The sequence below is a fragment of the Phyllobates terribilis genome, unplaced genomic scaffold, assembly GCF_046119375.1.
Source record: "Phyllobates terribilis strain yellow unplaced genomic scaffold, ASM4611937v1 Scaffold_11__3_contigs__length_659146591, whole genome shotgun sequence".
NCBI lineage: Eukaryota > Metazoa > Chordata > Amphibia > Anura > Dendrobatidae > Phyllobates > Phyllobates terribilis.
The window spans coordinates 503,552,395-503,570,114 of NW_027362771.1; the positions used below are offsets into that span (position 1 = coordinate 503,552,395).

At 41.8% G+C, this 17,720-nt stretch overlaps 1 protein-coding gene across 7 annotated transcripts in view; it reads left to right on the top strand.

Moving 5' to 3' along the window:
- Positions 1-16,437, top strand: part of TET3 (tet methylcytosine dioxygenase 3) — an 89,966-nt gene extending 73,529 nt beyond the window's left edge. For all 7 annotated transcript variants that reach the window (XM_073653567.1, XM_073653568.1, XM_073653569.1 and 4 more), the window contains 2 exons: positions 6,104-6,440; positions 12,336-16,437. In XM_073653567.1, the coding sequence (XP_073509668.1) occupies positions 6,104-6,440; positions 12,336-14,005 (2,007 nt within the window). In that variant the 3' untranslated portion in view covers positions 14,006-16,437. The remainder of the gene's footprint in view (positions 1-6,103; positions 6,441-12,335) is intronic.
- Positions 16,438-17,720: the final 1,283 nt, after the last annotated feature.

Below are 17,720 nucleotides of genomic sequence, written 5' to 3' on the forward strand. Positions count from 1 at the left end.
ACTGAGAGCCCTGCCTCCTGCCCCACCCTTAGGGTCAGCACACATGGTGTGTATTTGGTCATGCAGAAAATCCACAGCGTAATCGAGTATCAACTAAGTAAAATCAAACCTATACATTACAGACAGTTTCCACACACTGGAGATTCATGCTGCTCGTGGATTGTTTTATGTGCTCCGGTGTTTCAGAGAAAACCTACTTTGAATAGCCGGCTTCTGCTCTTCCCAGTCCTCTAGACAGACCGGTCTTTGTTTTATAGGGAGAGAACAAGTCCTCTGAGACACGGGCCCCATCGGCTAGTCAAAGTATGTTTTCTCCTAAACACCGCAACGTTTCAGCATAAAACCTACCCGGCGGCATAAATCTCCAGTCAGGCATCCTTTTAAAGTCTGTAACATGTCAATTCTTTCTGTGCATTTTCCTTGCATATTTCACGATTTTCAAGTCTACATGTAACCCACGCGGGTTGTAGTGCGGATTTACCGCATCAGATAAGTGAGATTTTAACAACTTTTCTGCAACTCATTGAGGAGATTTATGTGCGATAAAAACACGTTGTGTCATTTTTTTGCTTGGAATTCATTTCAGATTTCACCCTTTTGCAAAGCAAAGGCTGCAATCTGCTTCTAGCGGCATGTTCACACTGCCTTTTTTTTACATGGGTTTTGAGGCGGATTCTGCTCTAAATTAACATAAAACATCACTTCAAATAATCTTCTTATTGCTTCCAGTGGGAAAATACCCCTTTCATTCACATGGTGCTGCTTTTTTTTTTTTTCCTGTTTCTTTCCTGCATGGAAAAAGCAACAAGTCAATTCTCGGGGCATCTCTGAAAAAATGTTTCAGATTTGATTCCTAAATAAATATGAAGCATAAAATAACACCTGGTACAAAATTAGTATAAAAAATGTTTTTAAGCATTTTTCAGCCTGAAAAATACACATTAAAAAAACTTTGACCATTCCCTAAATCCACAGCTAATTCAACATGTATCAAATATGGATTTTGCTTCAAATAAGGAAAAAGAGCTTTCACTAAAGGTTGATTGATTGCCACACAACCTGCGGCATTGAAAGACCGCCGATCAATAAAGATTTACTAATCTGTCATTTAATAATGTATTTATACAGGCCCATCGCTATAAACTATGTTCACTGAATGACTCTCGGCGTTTGGACTGGGGTGCCAAGGGCCCACCAGTAACTAACTCCAGGGCCCCACTTTTCAGCAGTATGCAAATGTGATATTATCCTCCAACACAAATTTATAGAACAATGAACTGGGTAGATTATTAAATGAATAAGAGGGTGGTAGCCCAGTCTTGCACAGGGGCCCACTGGAGGATTGCCCTGTTCTCCTGAGGGCCAGTCCAAGCCTGCTGTAATAGATCATTCAGTATGCTTAGGCTGCCAATATTCTCGGCAGCATGTGTCCGGTTTACACAGGATGATGTGCTGCCTAGAACTATGATTTTTTTGCAGACAGTGTCCATGCAAAAATCAAAGAGATGCCAATTTTTACCGGAATCATGGCTGAAAAGTACCCATACAAGTCTATGGGTCTGTCAAAATCACGGACAGTGATTTTGCTGTCTGTGATTAACCTTGCAAAGAATAGGAGAAGCTTTGCCATTTATTTAATTGTAAAATCTCATGCATGGACCAAACACTGAAACTCGGATCCAAAACACTGACACACCGACCATTTTTTTGCATACGTGAAGAAACACTAACATCTGAATGAGGTCTCAGAGAAAGCGCACTTTCTATATAACCTATAAGGCACAACTGACTCCCTACCCCACAATCTTTAACTGACTGATGTATACATACACTGCTCAAAAAAATAAAGGGAACACTCAAATAACACATCCTAGATCTGAATGAAATATTCTCAGTGAATACTTTGTTCTGTACAAAGTTGAATGTGCTGACAACAAAATCACACAAAAATCATCAATGGAAATCAAATTTATTAACCAATGGAGGCCTGGATTTGGAGTCACCCCAAAAATTAAAGTGGAAAAACACACTACAGGCTGATCCAACTTTGATGTAATGTCCTTAAAACAAGTCATAATGAGGCTCAGTATTGTGTGTGGCCTCCACGTGCCTCTATGACCTCCCTACAACGCCTGGGCATGCTCCTGATGAGGTTGCGGATGGTCTCCTGTGGGATCTTCTCCCAGACCTGGACTAAAGCATCCGCCAACTCCTGCATTAGGAGGAACCCAGGGCCAACCGCACCAGCATATGGTCTCACAAGGGGTCCGAGGATCTCATCTCGGTACCTAATGGCAGTCAGGCTATCTCTGGCGAGCACATGGAGGGCTGTGCGGCCCTCCAAAGAAATGCCACTCCACACCATTACTGACCCACTGCCATTCCGGTCATGCTGAAGGATGTTGCAGGCAGCAGATCGCTCTCCACGGTGTCTCCAGACTCTCACGTCTGTCACATGTGCTCAGTGTGAACCTGCTTTCATCTGTGAAGAGCACAGGGCGCCAGTGGCGACTTTGCCAATCCTGGTGTTCTGTGGCAAATGCCAAGCATCCTGCACGGTGTTGGGCTGTGAGCACAACCCCCATCTGTGGGCGTCAGGCTCTCATACCAACCTCGTGGAGTCGGTTTCTAACCGTTTGTGCAGACACATGCACATTTGTGGCCTGCTGGAAGTCATTTTGCAGGGCTCGGGCAGTGCTCCTCATGTTTCTCCTTGCACAAAGGCGGAGGTAGCTCTCCTGCTGCTGGGTTGTTGCCCTCCTACGGCCCCCTCCACGTCTCCTGGTGTACTGGCCTGTCTCCTGGTAGCGCCTCCAGCCTCTGGACACTACGCTAACAGACACAGCAAACCTCCTTGCCACAGCTCGCATTGATGTGCCATCCTGGATGAGCTGCACTACCTGAACAACTTCTGTGGGTTGTAGAGTTTGTCTCATGCTACCACGAGTGTGAAAGCACAACCAACATTCAAAAGTGACCAAAACATCAGCCAGAAAGCATTGGTACTGAGATGTGGTCTGTGGTCCCCACCTGCAGAACCACTCCTTTATTGAGGGTGTCTTGATAACTGCCAATAATTTCCATCTATTGTCTATTCCGTTTGCACAACAGCATGTGAAATTGATTGTCAATCAGTGTTGCTTCCTAAGTGGACAGCTTGATTTCACAGAAGTTTGATTTACTTGGAGTTATATTCTGTTGTTTAAGTGTTTCCATTATTTTTTTGAGCAGTGTATATTCATTAAAACACACTGTGGGATGTATACACGATGTGTTCACGTTGTGCTTTGTTGCCACGATTTTAGTTACATTGTCGTAAAGTCACTGTTTTTGCTGCAATTTTTGAAAATGCCAGCAAAAACATGTTTTATTGCCACAATTTTCCAAAATTGCGGTAGAAACGCAACTTGAACACATTTTGTGAACATATCCTTAATTTATACTTCTGCAACTCAGACACTCCTGCTCAAATGGTTCTCGCACATTAGACACCTGACGCATACAATACTGTGCAAAACTTTTAAAGATGTGTAAAAAATGCTGCAAGTAAGAAGGTTTTCAAAAATAGAAGTGTTTTTAGGTTTATTTTTATCCATTACAAAATGCAAAGTAAATGAAGAAAATAGGAATCCACACTTAAATTATGTGGTGTCATCCCTCTTAGCCTTGGAAAGCGCATCATTTCTTCTAGGTACTTGTCAATGGCGCACAATATTTGAAGATACTGAGCAGGGAGGTTGTTTCAAACATCTTGGAAGACAAACCACAGATCTTATGTGGATATAAGCTTATTCAAATTCTTCTGTCTCTTCATGTAATCCCAGACAGACTTATTAATGTTGAAATCAGGGCTTTGTTGGGGTCATATCATCTCTTCCTGGACTCCTTATTCTTCTTTGTCTGAAGATAGCTCATAATGACATTGGCTATATGTTTAGAGTTTTTGTTCTGCTGCAGAATAAATATGGAGCCAATCGGACACCTTCCTGATGGATAAGTAGCTGCCTGTATTTCTCAACTTTGAGGACAACATTAATCTTGACCAGATCCGCAATTCTATATGCTGAAATACAGCCCCAAAATTTCAAGGAACCTCCACCATGCTTCACTGCTGCCTGCAGACACTTATTACACTCAAATTTATTATGCAGCAAGACAACGACCCCAAACAGACAGCCAATGTATTTAAGAATTATATCCATGATGAAGAAGATCGAAGTGACCCGGAAGTGATGATATGACCCCACCCTGATTTTAACATCATTCAATCTGTCTGGGATTACAAATACATGAAGAGGAAGAATGATTTGCACAAGGCTACATCCACAGAAGATCTGTGGTTAGTTCATCAAGATGTCTGGCACAACCTCCATGCTGAGTTGCTTAAAAAAAATGTGTGTAAGTGACCAGTACAAGTGGACCTGTAAGAATGGATGCTTTGGTGCTGTTTTGGAAGCAAAGATTGGTAAACCAAATAATGATTTAATTTTAGATTCCTCTTTTATTCTCTCACTTTGTATTTTGCTAATTAATAAACTAATAACGCGTCTATTTTTGAAAACCTACTTTGTTGCATTTTTTCCACACTTGTGCAAAACGTTTGCATGGTACTTAACACAGCACTTACACGCCAGACATTACGCTGTTGATACCACACACAACACCTCTAAATCACTCTCTAAATGGTCATACTTTCCTGCACACAGGTGAGACATTGGCATGGTTGTTCATCTGGTAGTATATAAACGCTGCCCCTTCTTAGTTAAAGGGTTATTCACATCTCCAAGATATAGGATCTTAGATATATGTAGCAGATGTAATAATAATATTAGCAAATGCCTCAAATTAGAAATCTAGTATAGTTCTTCTGATTCGTTATGTTTCTTACCCCCAGTGCAGGGCAATGCAGTATGATAGATACGACCACTGATATAGTAACAGTTAGTTGTTAGTGGTCGTAACCATGGATACCTAAGCTACTGCACTGCCCTGAACATGGGGTAAGCAACACAGCAATTCTTAAAATCTATACTACATTTATAATTGGAGGTATTTGCTAATATTATTATTATTACACCTACTACATGTTGGGTTAGGATCTAGGATAGGGGAATACCCCTTTAGGCCATGCCCACATCAACCGCTAAACCATGCCTATTCATGCTGTGCTGCAGGAACGTCACATCTTAAGGTATTATTTGGGCTCCCTTCCTTCCTTAGACTCTGTACATCTTCTCCTCCCCAGACAATAATTCCACCCTTGCACAGCTTTGCTGGTCACATGTGCTGTGGTGTTGGGTCAGAGGTGGAGGGGATGAGGAGAGCAGAAAGCAATCCTAACACTGATTGACTGCAGCCCTTTCAGTCATTCAGTGTTGGGTATACTACCTGACTATCTGCAGAGAGCAGTCAGCTGACTGGAGAAATCAAAGAAGTCTGTGCTGTTGCATAGGTGATGAGCTGCAGTGCCAGTGCCTGGGGCCCACCGGTAGATTCTCTAGTTTTCCCGTGGGCCAGTCTGATGATTTAGGTATCCCTTAAATCAAATCTGTCACCAGGTTTTGCTACACCGTCTGAAAGCAGTATGATGTAGGGGCAGACCCTTTTAATTCCAGCAATGTATTACTTACTGGGCTGCTTGCTGCAAGTTAGTGTTTTATCTGCTGCAGATCTACCAGTTCTCTGAATGCCCACACTAGTGATTGGCAGCTTTCTATGTACACTGTGCATAGGCAGAAAACTGCCAACCAGTGGAGAGGGTGGTGTTACACACAGCTCATGAATATGGAGGACTATGTGGTGGAAAGTACTAGTCCTACAGTGATAATCTCTGCTCATAAAGCAGTGTATCAAAGCTTCAGTGCGCAACCCAGTCAGTGACGCATCACTGGAATCAGGGTCTCTGTTTCCTCATTATGCTGCTCTCAGATTGTGGCAAAAACCTGGTGACCGATTTGATTTAACTTCTTAAATGCAAGTCCAAACACCAGGACTATGGCTTGTAGGAAATGAATATAATTAAACTAGGCATTGTGAGAGGAGTACCTTGAGCTGACGGTTGTGAGATATATTGTCTAAAACGATGTCCCCTTTTGGCATTTAGGTCTGCACCCTAACAAAGGAGGACAACAGGATGGTTGGTAAGATCGCTGAAGATGAGCAACTCCATGTGCTGCCACTTTACAAGGTCGACACCACAGACGAGTTTGGGAGTGAGGAAGGCCAACATGAAAAGATCAGAAAAGGGGGAATACAGGTGCTAACGTCTTTTCCCCGTGAAGTTCGCAAGCTTTCTGAACCTGCCAAATCCTGCAGACAGAGGCAGCTGGAGGCCAAAAAGGCAGCGGCTGAGAAGAAGAAGCTTCAGAAGGAGAAACTCACCACTCCAGATAAAACCAAGCAGGAGCCAGCAGAAACACCAACAAACCAGCAAAACCCAGGTATGTGATGGGTCAGGAAGTGTTAATGGGTACTGACATGATCGCTAAGAAAATGCCTCCATGGTTGTTCACTCCTTAGTGACCTATGACTGGAGTTGGTGCTAATTGTTTGGAGGACCCAGGACAGCTGCTAGGTCAGTATTGTGTGACCACTGACAGAACCCTTGAGAATTGCCTACATCCACCCACCATCAGGGGCTCTCCTTTTGATTAGCCGGCCTGGCACGACATCACATGTGTGTTATACCGCAACAATGATGACGCGCCAGGCAAGCTAGAAGAACTAGAAGAAGATCCCCTGATTCCCAAAGGTAGGAGGCAGTCACAGATTATAGACATGGCCGATGGACCAGATCCTGCTAATCGATTTACACCAACTCTGCTTAGTGACCTGTAAAGAAAATGTAGGTGATGGGCAAAGTATGAAGCTTGCTCAGGAGCTGAGCCTGCGTCATGCCAGGCAGATGCCAGCTTTGTTACACAGCCATGATCTGCCTGTATCTGCAGCATCTAGAGCTTACTCCGATCATTGCAGTTTAACCATTTAAACATCACTGCTAATCTCTGACTACATTATTGGCACCCATTAGCCCCCTGTGACACAATTGTGAGTAACCCACGGGTTGTGCTGGTTTGGCGCCCCTGAGGGTTCGACCGCCACAGCGATGCTGCACTTCTTTAATGGAGTGTAGTGTTCCTCCTCTGAGGTAAGAACAGTGTGATAGTCGTGACCCAACCTTTGCATCCAACACCACATTTCTCCACCAGAGGGAGCTGGTATGCACTAGGTGCTGCTCCCCTGGTTACAGGGAGACTGGGGAACCCGTTAGTGGGTGAGGGTGGAGGACTTACAAGTTAGTTACACTTTAAATTTCATATTTAATAAAAAGCCATCTTGGTTCTTGTAGTTTAGTTCTTTGACGGTCCTGGTTAGTCAACTTGCCTGGCTGTCATGTACTGTGATCTCCTACCCTGAAAATGGATTCTGTGTGGACCTGCAGCGGGTGGGGACGCAGCCCTCGTACCCCGGCCTTGGGACGAGGGGCAGGTTGCAGACAAGGAATGTCTCAACCTGGTCAAGGACCACGACTAAGAAGGCCCGGAGCTTAAGAGTGTGGCTCTATAGCAAATGGATCCCAGGCAGGATGCAGAGGGAGCGGTGTACACCACCTGTCCTCGCCATGCTGATATGGGAGTCCGGCTGCAAGAGGGGTACCGGCCCCCGACCTTGCTACTCCATGTCCTGGTCGGGAAAGCCCAGTAGGCTCAGAGGATCCCACCGGGTATCGGACGGAGCGGAGCTGCCACCCGTGCCCTTGTTCTCAGAGGAGCTCAGAGGGAGACCCGGCCTATTTGCACACACACGGACAGGAAAGGATTCGGTCTGTAGTTCAGGAACACTCTGGTGTAGGGTTCCGACTGAATGCTGGACTTACTCGGAGGTTGTCGGACCCCCGTCCCTGGTGACCGCAGGACTCCGCGGGGAGCAGGGAGTCGCCTTCCTTCTGCCATCTCTAAAGTGAGTAAAGCCTTGGAAGTTCACCCCTATGGCCTCCGGACTGTTTATTCTGCGCTACACCGCACGACGCGGCGCCCGTTCTCCTCTACTACTACCCCCTCCATCCTGTCCCTCTGCCCTGAGGCCTTGGTCCGCCTGTGGGGAGTAGTAATAACTCTGGCCGCCGTAACACCATGCCTCGGCGGACTGCAGCGTCGCTGGTGGCCTTCACCAGGTGCCACAGGTTGCGTAGTCGTAAATCAGCCACTCAACCCGGATAAGCCCACACCATCCTTTTTAATGTGACGACCCTGAGCACGGGTCGGGTCCGGGCCACGGCTGCACCCCATCTCTCCATCACAGGACCCGACTCCGAGTCCCCCATCTCCCAGGGTAAAATAAAGGTCTTCCGAGAAGAGGCGTCACACTGGCAGTGGAGGACTTTTGCTTGTTCCTGTAACTGCCATCTCAGACCCCTTGTGAAGGTATCTGTGTCCAGAGCCGAGGTTTGGCCATGGCTGTTAACCATTTACATTACTTAGTGAATCTCTAACAGGGGCCTTTAAATAAAATGTGCAACACAATCACGGGGGCTGATGGGTTACTACGACATCCAGGAGTCTCCTGAAGACCACTGTCGCTGTTACCTCAGTCCTCCTCAGAAGCTTAGCCTAAGGCCATGGCCCCACTATCAATATTTGGTCAGTATTCAGTCAGTATTTTTTCTCAGGAGTGGGAGCCAAAACCAGGTGAGGAACAATCAGAGAAAAGGTATAATAGAAACAAGTCACCAATTCTGCATTTATCACCCACTCCTGGTTTTGGCTCCCACTCCTGAGAAAAAATACTGACCGAATACTGATAGTGGGGCCGTGGCCATAGGGTGAGATGCATAGGAGAACCGCAGCTTCACTATATACCGCAATACTGTTGTATTGCACTATATGGCATTGGCAATTGAGTGACTTGCAGGTTCAAGTCCCATGATAGTAAAAATTAAATTATATATATTTAAATCACCGCTCTTTTCTCCATGTAAAAATATCAAAATTCTTCTTTTTTTTTTTTTTATTGAATGTTGTCGTGTATGAAAAAGCTTGAAAATATAAAATTATTTAAACCACACACAACGCTGAAAAAGATGCAAAATTGCCATTTTTTGGTCACCGCACTTCACAATAAAATAAAATTAAAAAATAAATGATAAGATTGACCTAGGTACCCCACAATGGTATTAATAATATCATTTCAGGGCACAAAAAACTAGCCCTCACACAGCTCCTTAAACTGCAAACTGAAAGTTACAGATCTCAGAAAATCACAAAAATTTAATTTTATAGATTTGTGGGGTTTTTGGGTTTTTTTTTTCTTTTTCTTTTTACACCATTAAAATAATAGAAAAAATGGACAAGTTTTGTATTGTCTCAATTGGAATCTCCAGTTTTTTAGTACATTGTAAAGTAAAATGAATGTCATTCAAAACTACAATTCTTCATGCAAAAATACAAGCCCTCATTTTGGTATGTCAACAGAAAAATAACAAAGTTATGGCTTTTGGAACAAGAGAAGAAGCCTATAATAAAACCATACCAAGTTATCTATCCATTGCGATCCAGGTCTCCTATCTGGAGAGTCACAACTGCTTACAGAATCCATTTGAAGACCACTCTATTTTTAATGTTTATTAATAGTGTTGAGCGAGTTTGTTCTGTCCGAGTATGCTCGGGCCGAGCTCCGAGTATTTTTAGCTGCTCGGTGATAAGGTTGAATCGCTCCCGTGTGCATGATTTGCAACTGTTTGACAGTTTTATTACATGTGAGGAATGTGTAAGAAATAGACATTCCTTACATGTAATAAAGCTGTCAAACAGTCGCAAATCATGCACACGAGGAGCGATTCAAACACATCACCGAGCAGCTGTAAATACTCGGAGCTCGGCCCGAGCGTACTCGGCGAAAGGGTTAACAGAACATACTCGCTCAACACTATTTATTAACAATGGCAATGTAGGCGGTTTGCGTGACCCACCCCTACAGCCAATGTTGTTCCTGAATTTTAAGTACACTATGGCCCCAATATGGCTGAAACATTCGTGAAAATGCCAAAATGTTTGCAAAACTCCGCGTTGTACAAAAAATGTGACTTTTCAAAGTGATTTACACCAGTTACCACTTTACACCCATCAACTGGGGTAATGATGGGGTAAATGATGCTGTATGGTGGATGATGGATCCATCTGTGGCCTGTCATCGGTCACCTATAAACCCTTCTCAACAGGGCGATTTTCCGTTTCTTTTTTTGTTCTCTCCCCTTCAGAGAGCCATAACTTTTTTTTTTTGTTTGTTTTTTCCATCTACCGGTACTTAACGGTATGAAGAATGTGTTTTGTTGTGTTTTTTTTTTTTTTGTGGGACAAGTTGTTAGTTTTGAATGACACCATTCATAATACCATTCAATGTACTGGAAAACGGGCAAAAGATTCCAAGTGCCGCACACAAAAATCCCGCATTTAGTTTTCTGGGTTTCGTTTTTACAGCATTTATTTATTGTGCTGTAAAATGACCTGGTAATATGATTCTCTAGGTCAATGCAATTTTGATTATCTCAAACCTGTATAGTTGTTTTTTGTTTTTTTTCATTTCCTGAACAAAAATCTGAAAAAATAAAGCCCAGCACTGCATGGTCGATAAGTCTATGGCAGCTTGGCACTCTCCACTAGAAGAGAAGTTACCTTTTAGATCCTGTTCTGAGGCCTCTCTTCCTTTTTAAATTAGATCTTTTGCCTTGCACTGATGAGGGGTGAACACCCTGAAACACGTGTCTGCAAATAGTGGTTTTGCTTTTATCTTCGAGGCTCGTTAAAAGGTTGATATTGCCTTTTAGAATTGCTACTTCCAATGAGTGGCGCTAGAGTTCACTTCCTCTTCCTCTCTGAAGAGACCATTTGCATATGAAAAATTAAAATGTATTTTTTGATGGAGTGTTGCAAATTTTTTTTATTTTTCTGTCAATGGAGCTGTGTGAGGGCTTATTTTTTGCATGGGGAACTGCTATTTTTATTGAGATCATTTTGGGGTAGACATGACTTTTTGATCGCTTGTGTTTTTTTTGGTCACTTCAACTTCGTCAACAAGTACGGATTTTTTTTTCTCTCAGCAATTGCTGATCGAGTTGATTTAACTTTTCTAATTTGATTAGACTTTTACAAATACACCAAAACCACACAGGTTTATTTATTTCTTATATTTCTATTGGGGGGGGGGGGGCGGTCATTCAAATTTTTACATCTAATTTTTATTATTTTAAAAACTTTTTTTTTTTTGTATTTTTTAAGTTCTTGAACCAGCGACTGTTTATTTGATTGCTTATATTATATACTGCATTAAGATAGCATTTCACTATATAGTAAAATTGCACTTCTCCTATGGAGCCTATCCTGTGGAGGACCAAGATGGCAGTTACTAGCTGCTATAGTAAGCCATCAGTTCCCCCGCAATTGGCATTCATCATTTAACTGTCCCTGATCGCAATCTCCGACAGCAACATTTGAGTGATGAAACTGCAAGCTCTGGTCACAGTAGTTACAGGTAGAGACTATATGTAACACAGCTGGCATCTGCCTGGTATGGTGCAGGCTCAGCTCCTGAGCCCACTTCGTACGCAGGGATACAGCGTAGGATGTAATTTTACATTAAGTCAGGATAGGGTTAAATGGATTTTCCACGGCTTTGATATTGATGATATATAATTAGGATGTCCTCAATATCAATCAGTAAGGTCCGATACATGGCTCCCCCACCAATCGGCTGTTTTCAGCTATGACCTAGGCCAGGTGTAAACCATGTATGGAGAGCAGAACAGAAAGGCTTCATACTCTGTGTAGTGGCCACTGCCGGTACTGCAGAGCAGCTCCTATTCAAATAATGATCTGCAGTACCAACTGAGACAAAGCCTTGCTGTTCCTAAAGATAGGCCAGCAGTATCAGTGTTGGAAAACCCCTTAACACACATGGTTTCATGGGTCAAGTTGATGCGGTTTGGATCTTCTCAATCCTCACCTGGTTTAGCCTGCTGATACGCGTAATGGAATGGGCCAATCCTCTAAGGTGGATCTTAATGTACATTTTTTTTCTGTTGGATTCCATATAAATCTGACACACTACACTTTATGGTTTAGATGTTATATGAAGGCATACTGAGGAATTGTACGGCCATACAGACTCCTTGGGTGCTATGTGACAGTTCCTTATATTTTGGACCGATAACACTGCTGCTTGCATGAACACTTGGGCTGCAGACTATGTTGGTAAACTAAATTTTAATATTCTAGTCGTTGATGAGCAGTTCTTGGTTCTATCTAGAACGTACTAACTTGTTGTTACTTACTCATCCACAGGTACACCGCAACCACAGGTAAAGCCTTGTATAAAAGTGGAGCCGACAAATCACTACAATACCTACAAGTATAATGCAAACGGCGTTGTTGAGAGCTACTCGGTGCTGGGCAGCTGCAGACCTTCTGATCCCTACAGCATGAATAGTGTTTACTCCTACCATTCTTTCTATGCACAACCACCTAACTTGCCTTCTATAAATGGCTATCACTCGAATTTTACTCTTCCTCCCTTTGGATATTATGGCTTACCCAACAATCCTGTGGTCCCTTCTCAGTTTATGAATTATGGTTCCAACGACACAAGAACTGCTGGGTGGCTGAGCAATGCGTTTGAAAAAAAGTCTGAAATGCAACCAGCAGCAGAAAGTGTGAATCATGCTTATGGAAATGAGTCATCTGAGCATAGTTTTGGTCGGTCTGGAGACATGGCGCACCAGTACAACCTCCATAATGCAAACAGTCAAAAATCAGCAAATACTCCCCATCGGACTACACCTGCTCCAATGGATAACACTCCTTATTCTTCCTGTTTTAACAAAGTAATAAAGAAGGAACCCATGAATGACTTTCTGCACCACGATGCATTCCAGAGATCCCCTAGTGTCCATTCTCTTTCTCAAAGTCCCGCTTTGAATCTTACAGTGCCGAAAAATGATCAGACCATCCCGTATAAAGCAAATGGGGCATTGTTGCCTTCTGATAGAGCCAATTCAGAAGGTCTTCAAAATTTGTTTATGAATAGTGAGAAAAGCAGCTTAACAAATGGTCTGGATAAGAGAGATTATTACGGTGTCCAATCAAGCAGCCTGGGTTTGAAGAACCTACATGGACCAAATAAGCAATGGGGTATATATGGGATCGATACTCAGACTCGGCGTGATTCTGACACTCCTGGAAAAGTCTGGAGCTCATGCAAGCTCAGTGAAGGTTCTGTAAACACTCAGGAGAAGAACTGGAATGGTGGACGTGCCATGAAGGAGACCCAGATGTTCCAAGAAAAGCTCTGGAATTCAGTTGCTGGTAGTGATGGATGTAGCGTAACACCTAGTGCTAGTATGCAGGGAAAGCCATGGACTATGTTTGCCTCTCCAGCCACTCCGTCAACCCCCTTGAAAACAGATACCTGGGATCCATTTAGTCTAGATGATAACCTAGATGATACCCCAATAAAGAAAGAGGAGGATGAAGAAGAAGTCTGGTCCGACAGTGAGCACAATTTCCTCGATGAAAATATCGGAGGAGTTGCTGTAGCACCGGCCCATGGCTCCGTCCTTATAGAGTGTGCACGGAGAGAGCTTCATGCCACTACACCTCTAAAGAAGCCCAATCGCTGTCATCCGACCCGCATTTCCTTGGTGTTTTACCAACACAAGAACTTAAACCAGCCTAACCACGGACTGGCACTTTGGGAAGCCAAAATGAAGCTATTGGCTGAAAGAGCACGAATAAGGCAGGAGGAAGCTGCTAGATTGGGGATTAAACAGGAAGTCAAAGGCTTTGGCAAGAAAAGAAAGTGGGGTGGTGCTGCTGCTACTACAGAGTCCCCACCTGTCGAAACAAAGGACAGTATTCCAACTCGACAAGCAGCTCCTATTCTGACAAACTCTTTTACCACTTCATCTTCCTACGCCTATACCAAGGTTACGGGACCATACAGTCGCTGGATATGAGATTAAAACCGCTAGCATCGTGGCCATTGTACCTCAGCTATTTCGACAGCACTGTAATATATGGTGCTATTTTGGTGCTTTTATTTCTCCTGTGTTCTACAGGGGAGATCCTGTGTCTATACACATCTCCCAGGAACTGATCCACAAGAGAACTATTACTGTATATTTTTTTTTTTTTTTTCAATTAATCTTAAAGATTTATATCTGCATTTTTTTAACCTACAGTTGTACAACAAATGACAGGAATATCTTGGCATCCTTTTAAAACACATTCACGAAAATAAGAAAAAAAAAAGATTTTTAATTGCATTCATACATCTATTTATTGGATTTTATAGAACAATAATGGTGCAAAATTTATAGCTGAATCACATCTGCAAAGGTTTTCTAAGCTACTAAAAATCATAGCTGACTTGCCACCAAAAAAGTATGCTCGCTAGTAATTTTTCTAGCTCTCTCGTAGAAGATAATCATGATGTATCTATGGCAGCGGGCTACACCACAGATACAGTAACCCTTTTGGTATGAAATATTGGAGATTATTGGTTCTGAAAAATGATTGGCCTCTAGACGTAACTTCTGCTCGGCCGAGCAGAAGTAATCTGACCCCGTACGGCTCTGTTCACACTAGTCTTGATAGGGTCCATCCGACAGGCTTTCCGGCATTTTGGCAGATCTGAGAATGGCCCTGGTGTTTAGGCGACATGGCTCTGTGTTGACCTGAAAGCTTGATGTGAGCGTGAACAGAGCCTAATACAGATGTGTTAGGAGAAGATGACTGCTTAAAACTTAATTTATGAAATCAATATATTATTTAAAGCAGCTTTTTTATGTAACATTTTAAATATATTTATAAAAAAATAATAATTTTAAAGTCCAGGCTCCACCCTTTTGATGTATATGAAACCATATTTAATTAAATGTTCAAAATGATAATTTAATCCCATTATTTTTGACCATACGGGGGAAGTAGCCTGTTTTTAAAATACCTTTTTATGATTTTTAACAATCTTTTTGCTGCTACTTTTTGCACCATAAGTGAAATAAATAACCATTGGGAGTTTTTTGAGTCATTTATCGAAGCACATCTGGTTCTTACCCCTTTTTAGAGCTTCCTATTTAAATTTTAAAGGTTTTATTCGTCGAAAAATTTAATTGTAGACAAAAGGGCTGCTGTATCTTGCGTCCAATGAAAACTGTGAATATTCTACCATTCTTGTCTGTACTTGATGGCATACATGGTGCTGGTAGGCTCTGGGGCATTCTCTGTTTAATTTTTTTTATCATTCTAACACTGCCATGCAGACCACAAAATCCTGGAATTGCTTCTGTGTTTAAAAATTCTCACCAACTTTTTTTTTTTTTTTTTTTTTTTTTTTTTACTGTAAATGTGTTGAATCAGGTTTAGTAATTTAATTTTTTTGTGTTTTTATTATATATTTTTTTTTGGGGGGGGTGTGAGGGTGAGAAGAGATTGGTGCTTTTATCTCCTTACAAACCAGACAATGATTGCAACATAGAATATCTATGACAGCAACACCTTATTTTTTTTGGCCTGAAGAAAGCAGGTGCTACGAAGAATTAATAAATAAAAAAATAAAAAAAAGTATTTTTATGAAAGTAGTGGAATTAAGACTATTTAGATTTTTAGGGGGTAAATGTATTATTAGTCTCTAGATTGAATGAACGTTGCAAAGTCATGTCGGAGAGAATTTAAAAAAAATAATAATAAAAATTTTTAAAAAAATTGCACCTATTTTATTGACTGCCCCAACTACCGGGCGGTTAATTCCATGCGGAATGTAAATTCAATTCTAACTCAATTTTTAATATTTTATATATTTTTTTTTTCCACTTGTGTTACATTAGGTTTATAACGCATGGGAGATTATACTCCATGTAGTAACATTTTTGAAAACCATCAGTCTGTAAATAGCTTTCTTTTCTTTTTTTTCGCCTGTTTTATAATTTGATTTTAAGCACTTTTTATCCTGCTGCAAATACGTAAAATTATGGGAGAATTGTATATAGAGGTAAAATATTTAATGCAAAGTGGCCGTCCTACCAATCACTATATCTGCTTTTATATATATATATAAAATATATATATATCATTTTTAGTTGTAATTTGTAAGCTACAGAATTGTTGCTGTTGTACAGTCTAGAGCACCCATTAGAAAAAGACGAAAATGCCACTCCACCCCCCGCAATATTCCCGGGCAGCTCTATATAAATGTTATTGAATAATTGTACATTTTTCACAGGCCGGGGACATAGGTAAAGTCTATCGACACAATCTGACATCACAAGACACATTTGTTGAGGAAGACCAAAAATCAATCGGCTCCTTTTTTGAAAATTTGCATTGCATTTTTACCTTGTATAAATTTACCTTTGACATCTGCAGTATAAAATAAACTCTTCACTTTTCATCTGGGTAGAAAAGTCATTTATTTCTTTTAGCATTTTTTTCCTAAAAAAAAAAAAAAAAAAAGTGTCTTTACAATATCCACCCCATTAATTAAACATGGAGAAAAATTATAGCCAGGAATTGTGAGGACAAGTAATTCATATTTTCACCTAATGAAATGAACATGTAATGTAATTTTTTTTTTTATTTTTTGGATAATACAATAGAACATTTTACTACAACTTATTGGGTTTGCCCAGGTTTAGAAAAAGGAGGATGTGGTTTTCAAAGTAATAGCGCCACTTTCTGACGATGGGCTGTATCTGGTATAGCAGCTTGGCCCTAGTCATAGGAATAGAGATTTCCTGCCATATCAGACAACCTGAGCACAAGACTTGAACTCTATATTTTTAAATTCAAGATGGCCCTTTTAAAATACCCGTGTGCCAAAAAAGTGTTAATCCCTATGAGAGTATCGCTTTTTGGAAGGGGTCTCTGATACGATAGGTGGCCCTCTGTAAAGATAGAGGAATATAGGTAACCATGAAATGGAAGAATCCTGGTCTACAGTCACATTGTAGAGCGAGGCACGTCAAACTCTGTCTTCGATATTCTTTATAACAGTAGTATCTGCATCAAATGCAGTCGTAGGAATGTGGCTGTGACGTTCCGCATGTGTCCGTGCGCTAGTTTTACCAACAGTCATGAAAGGCATTCTTAATTGTTAAACGTTTCTTTAAGAAGATTTGCCAGGTCAAATATCTGAAGAGAGGATAGAAGGATCGGCATTGAGCTTGGAGATGATATTCTATAATGTGATTCCATATTGTCATGTAAAAAACTATTAAAGGGGTATTCCCACCTTGTATATTCATGTACATAGCCACAAAATATGCCATACTAGATATAGGTAGGTCCAACCAATGGGATCAAGGAGGCCCTATCGTATGCTGCCATCTCCAAAAGGTGGTCAGAATTGACATTCAATTGTAAGGGAACTGACCACCGCTCCACTGACAGCAGCAAGTAACTAGGTCCCTCACCTTTTTAGATGCAGCTCCCATTCGGGGATTGGTGGTTATGCCATATATGTACAAGATAGGAATACCCCTTTAACTGTGGCCAGTTACATTTGAGTCCTGTTTTATGGACCCAGACAGTGATTGGCAGATTTTCCTGTGTGAGGTTGTATATGGGGAAGAACAGTCAATCACTGTCTAGGTGGGAAAAGCTGGATTTACAGGCTTTCGCTGAGCCGGCGGGGAGAGCAGGACTCCCAGGCTTTGTCTGAGTAGGTGGGGAAAA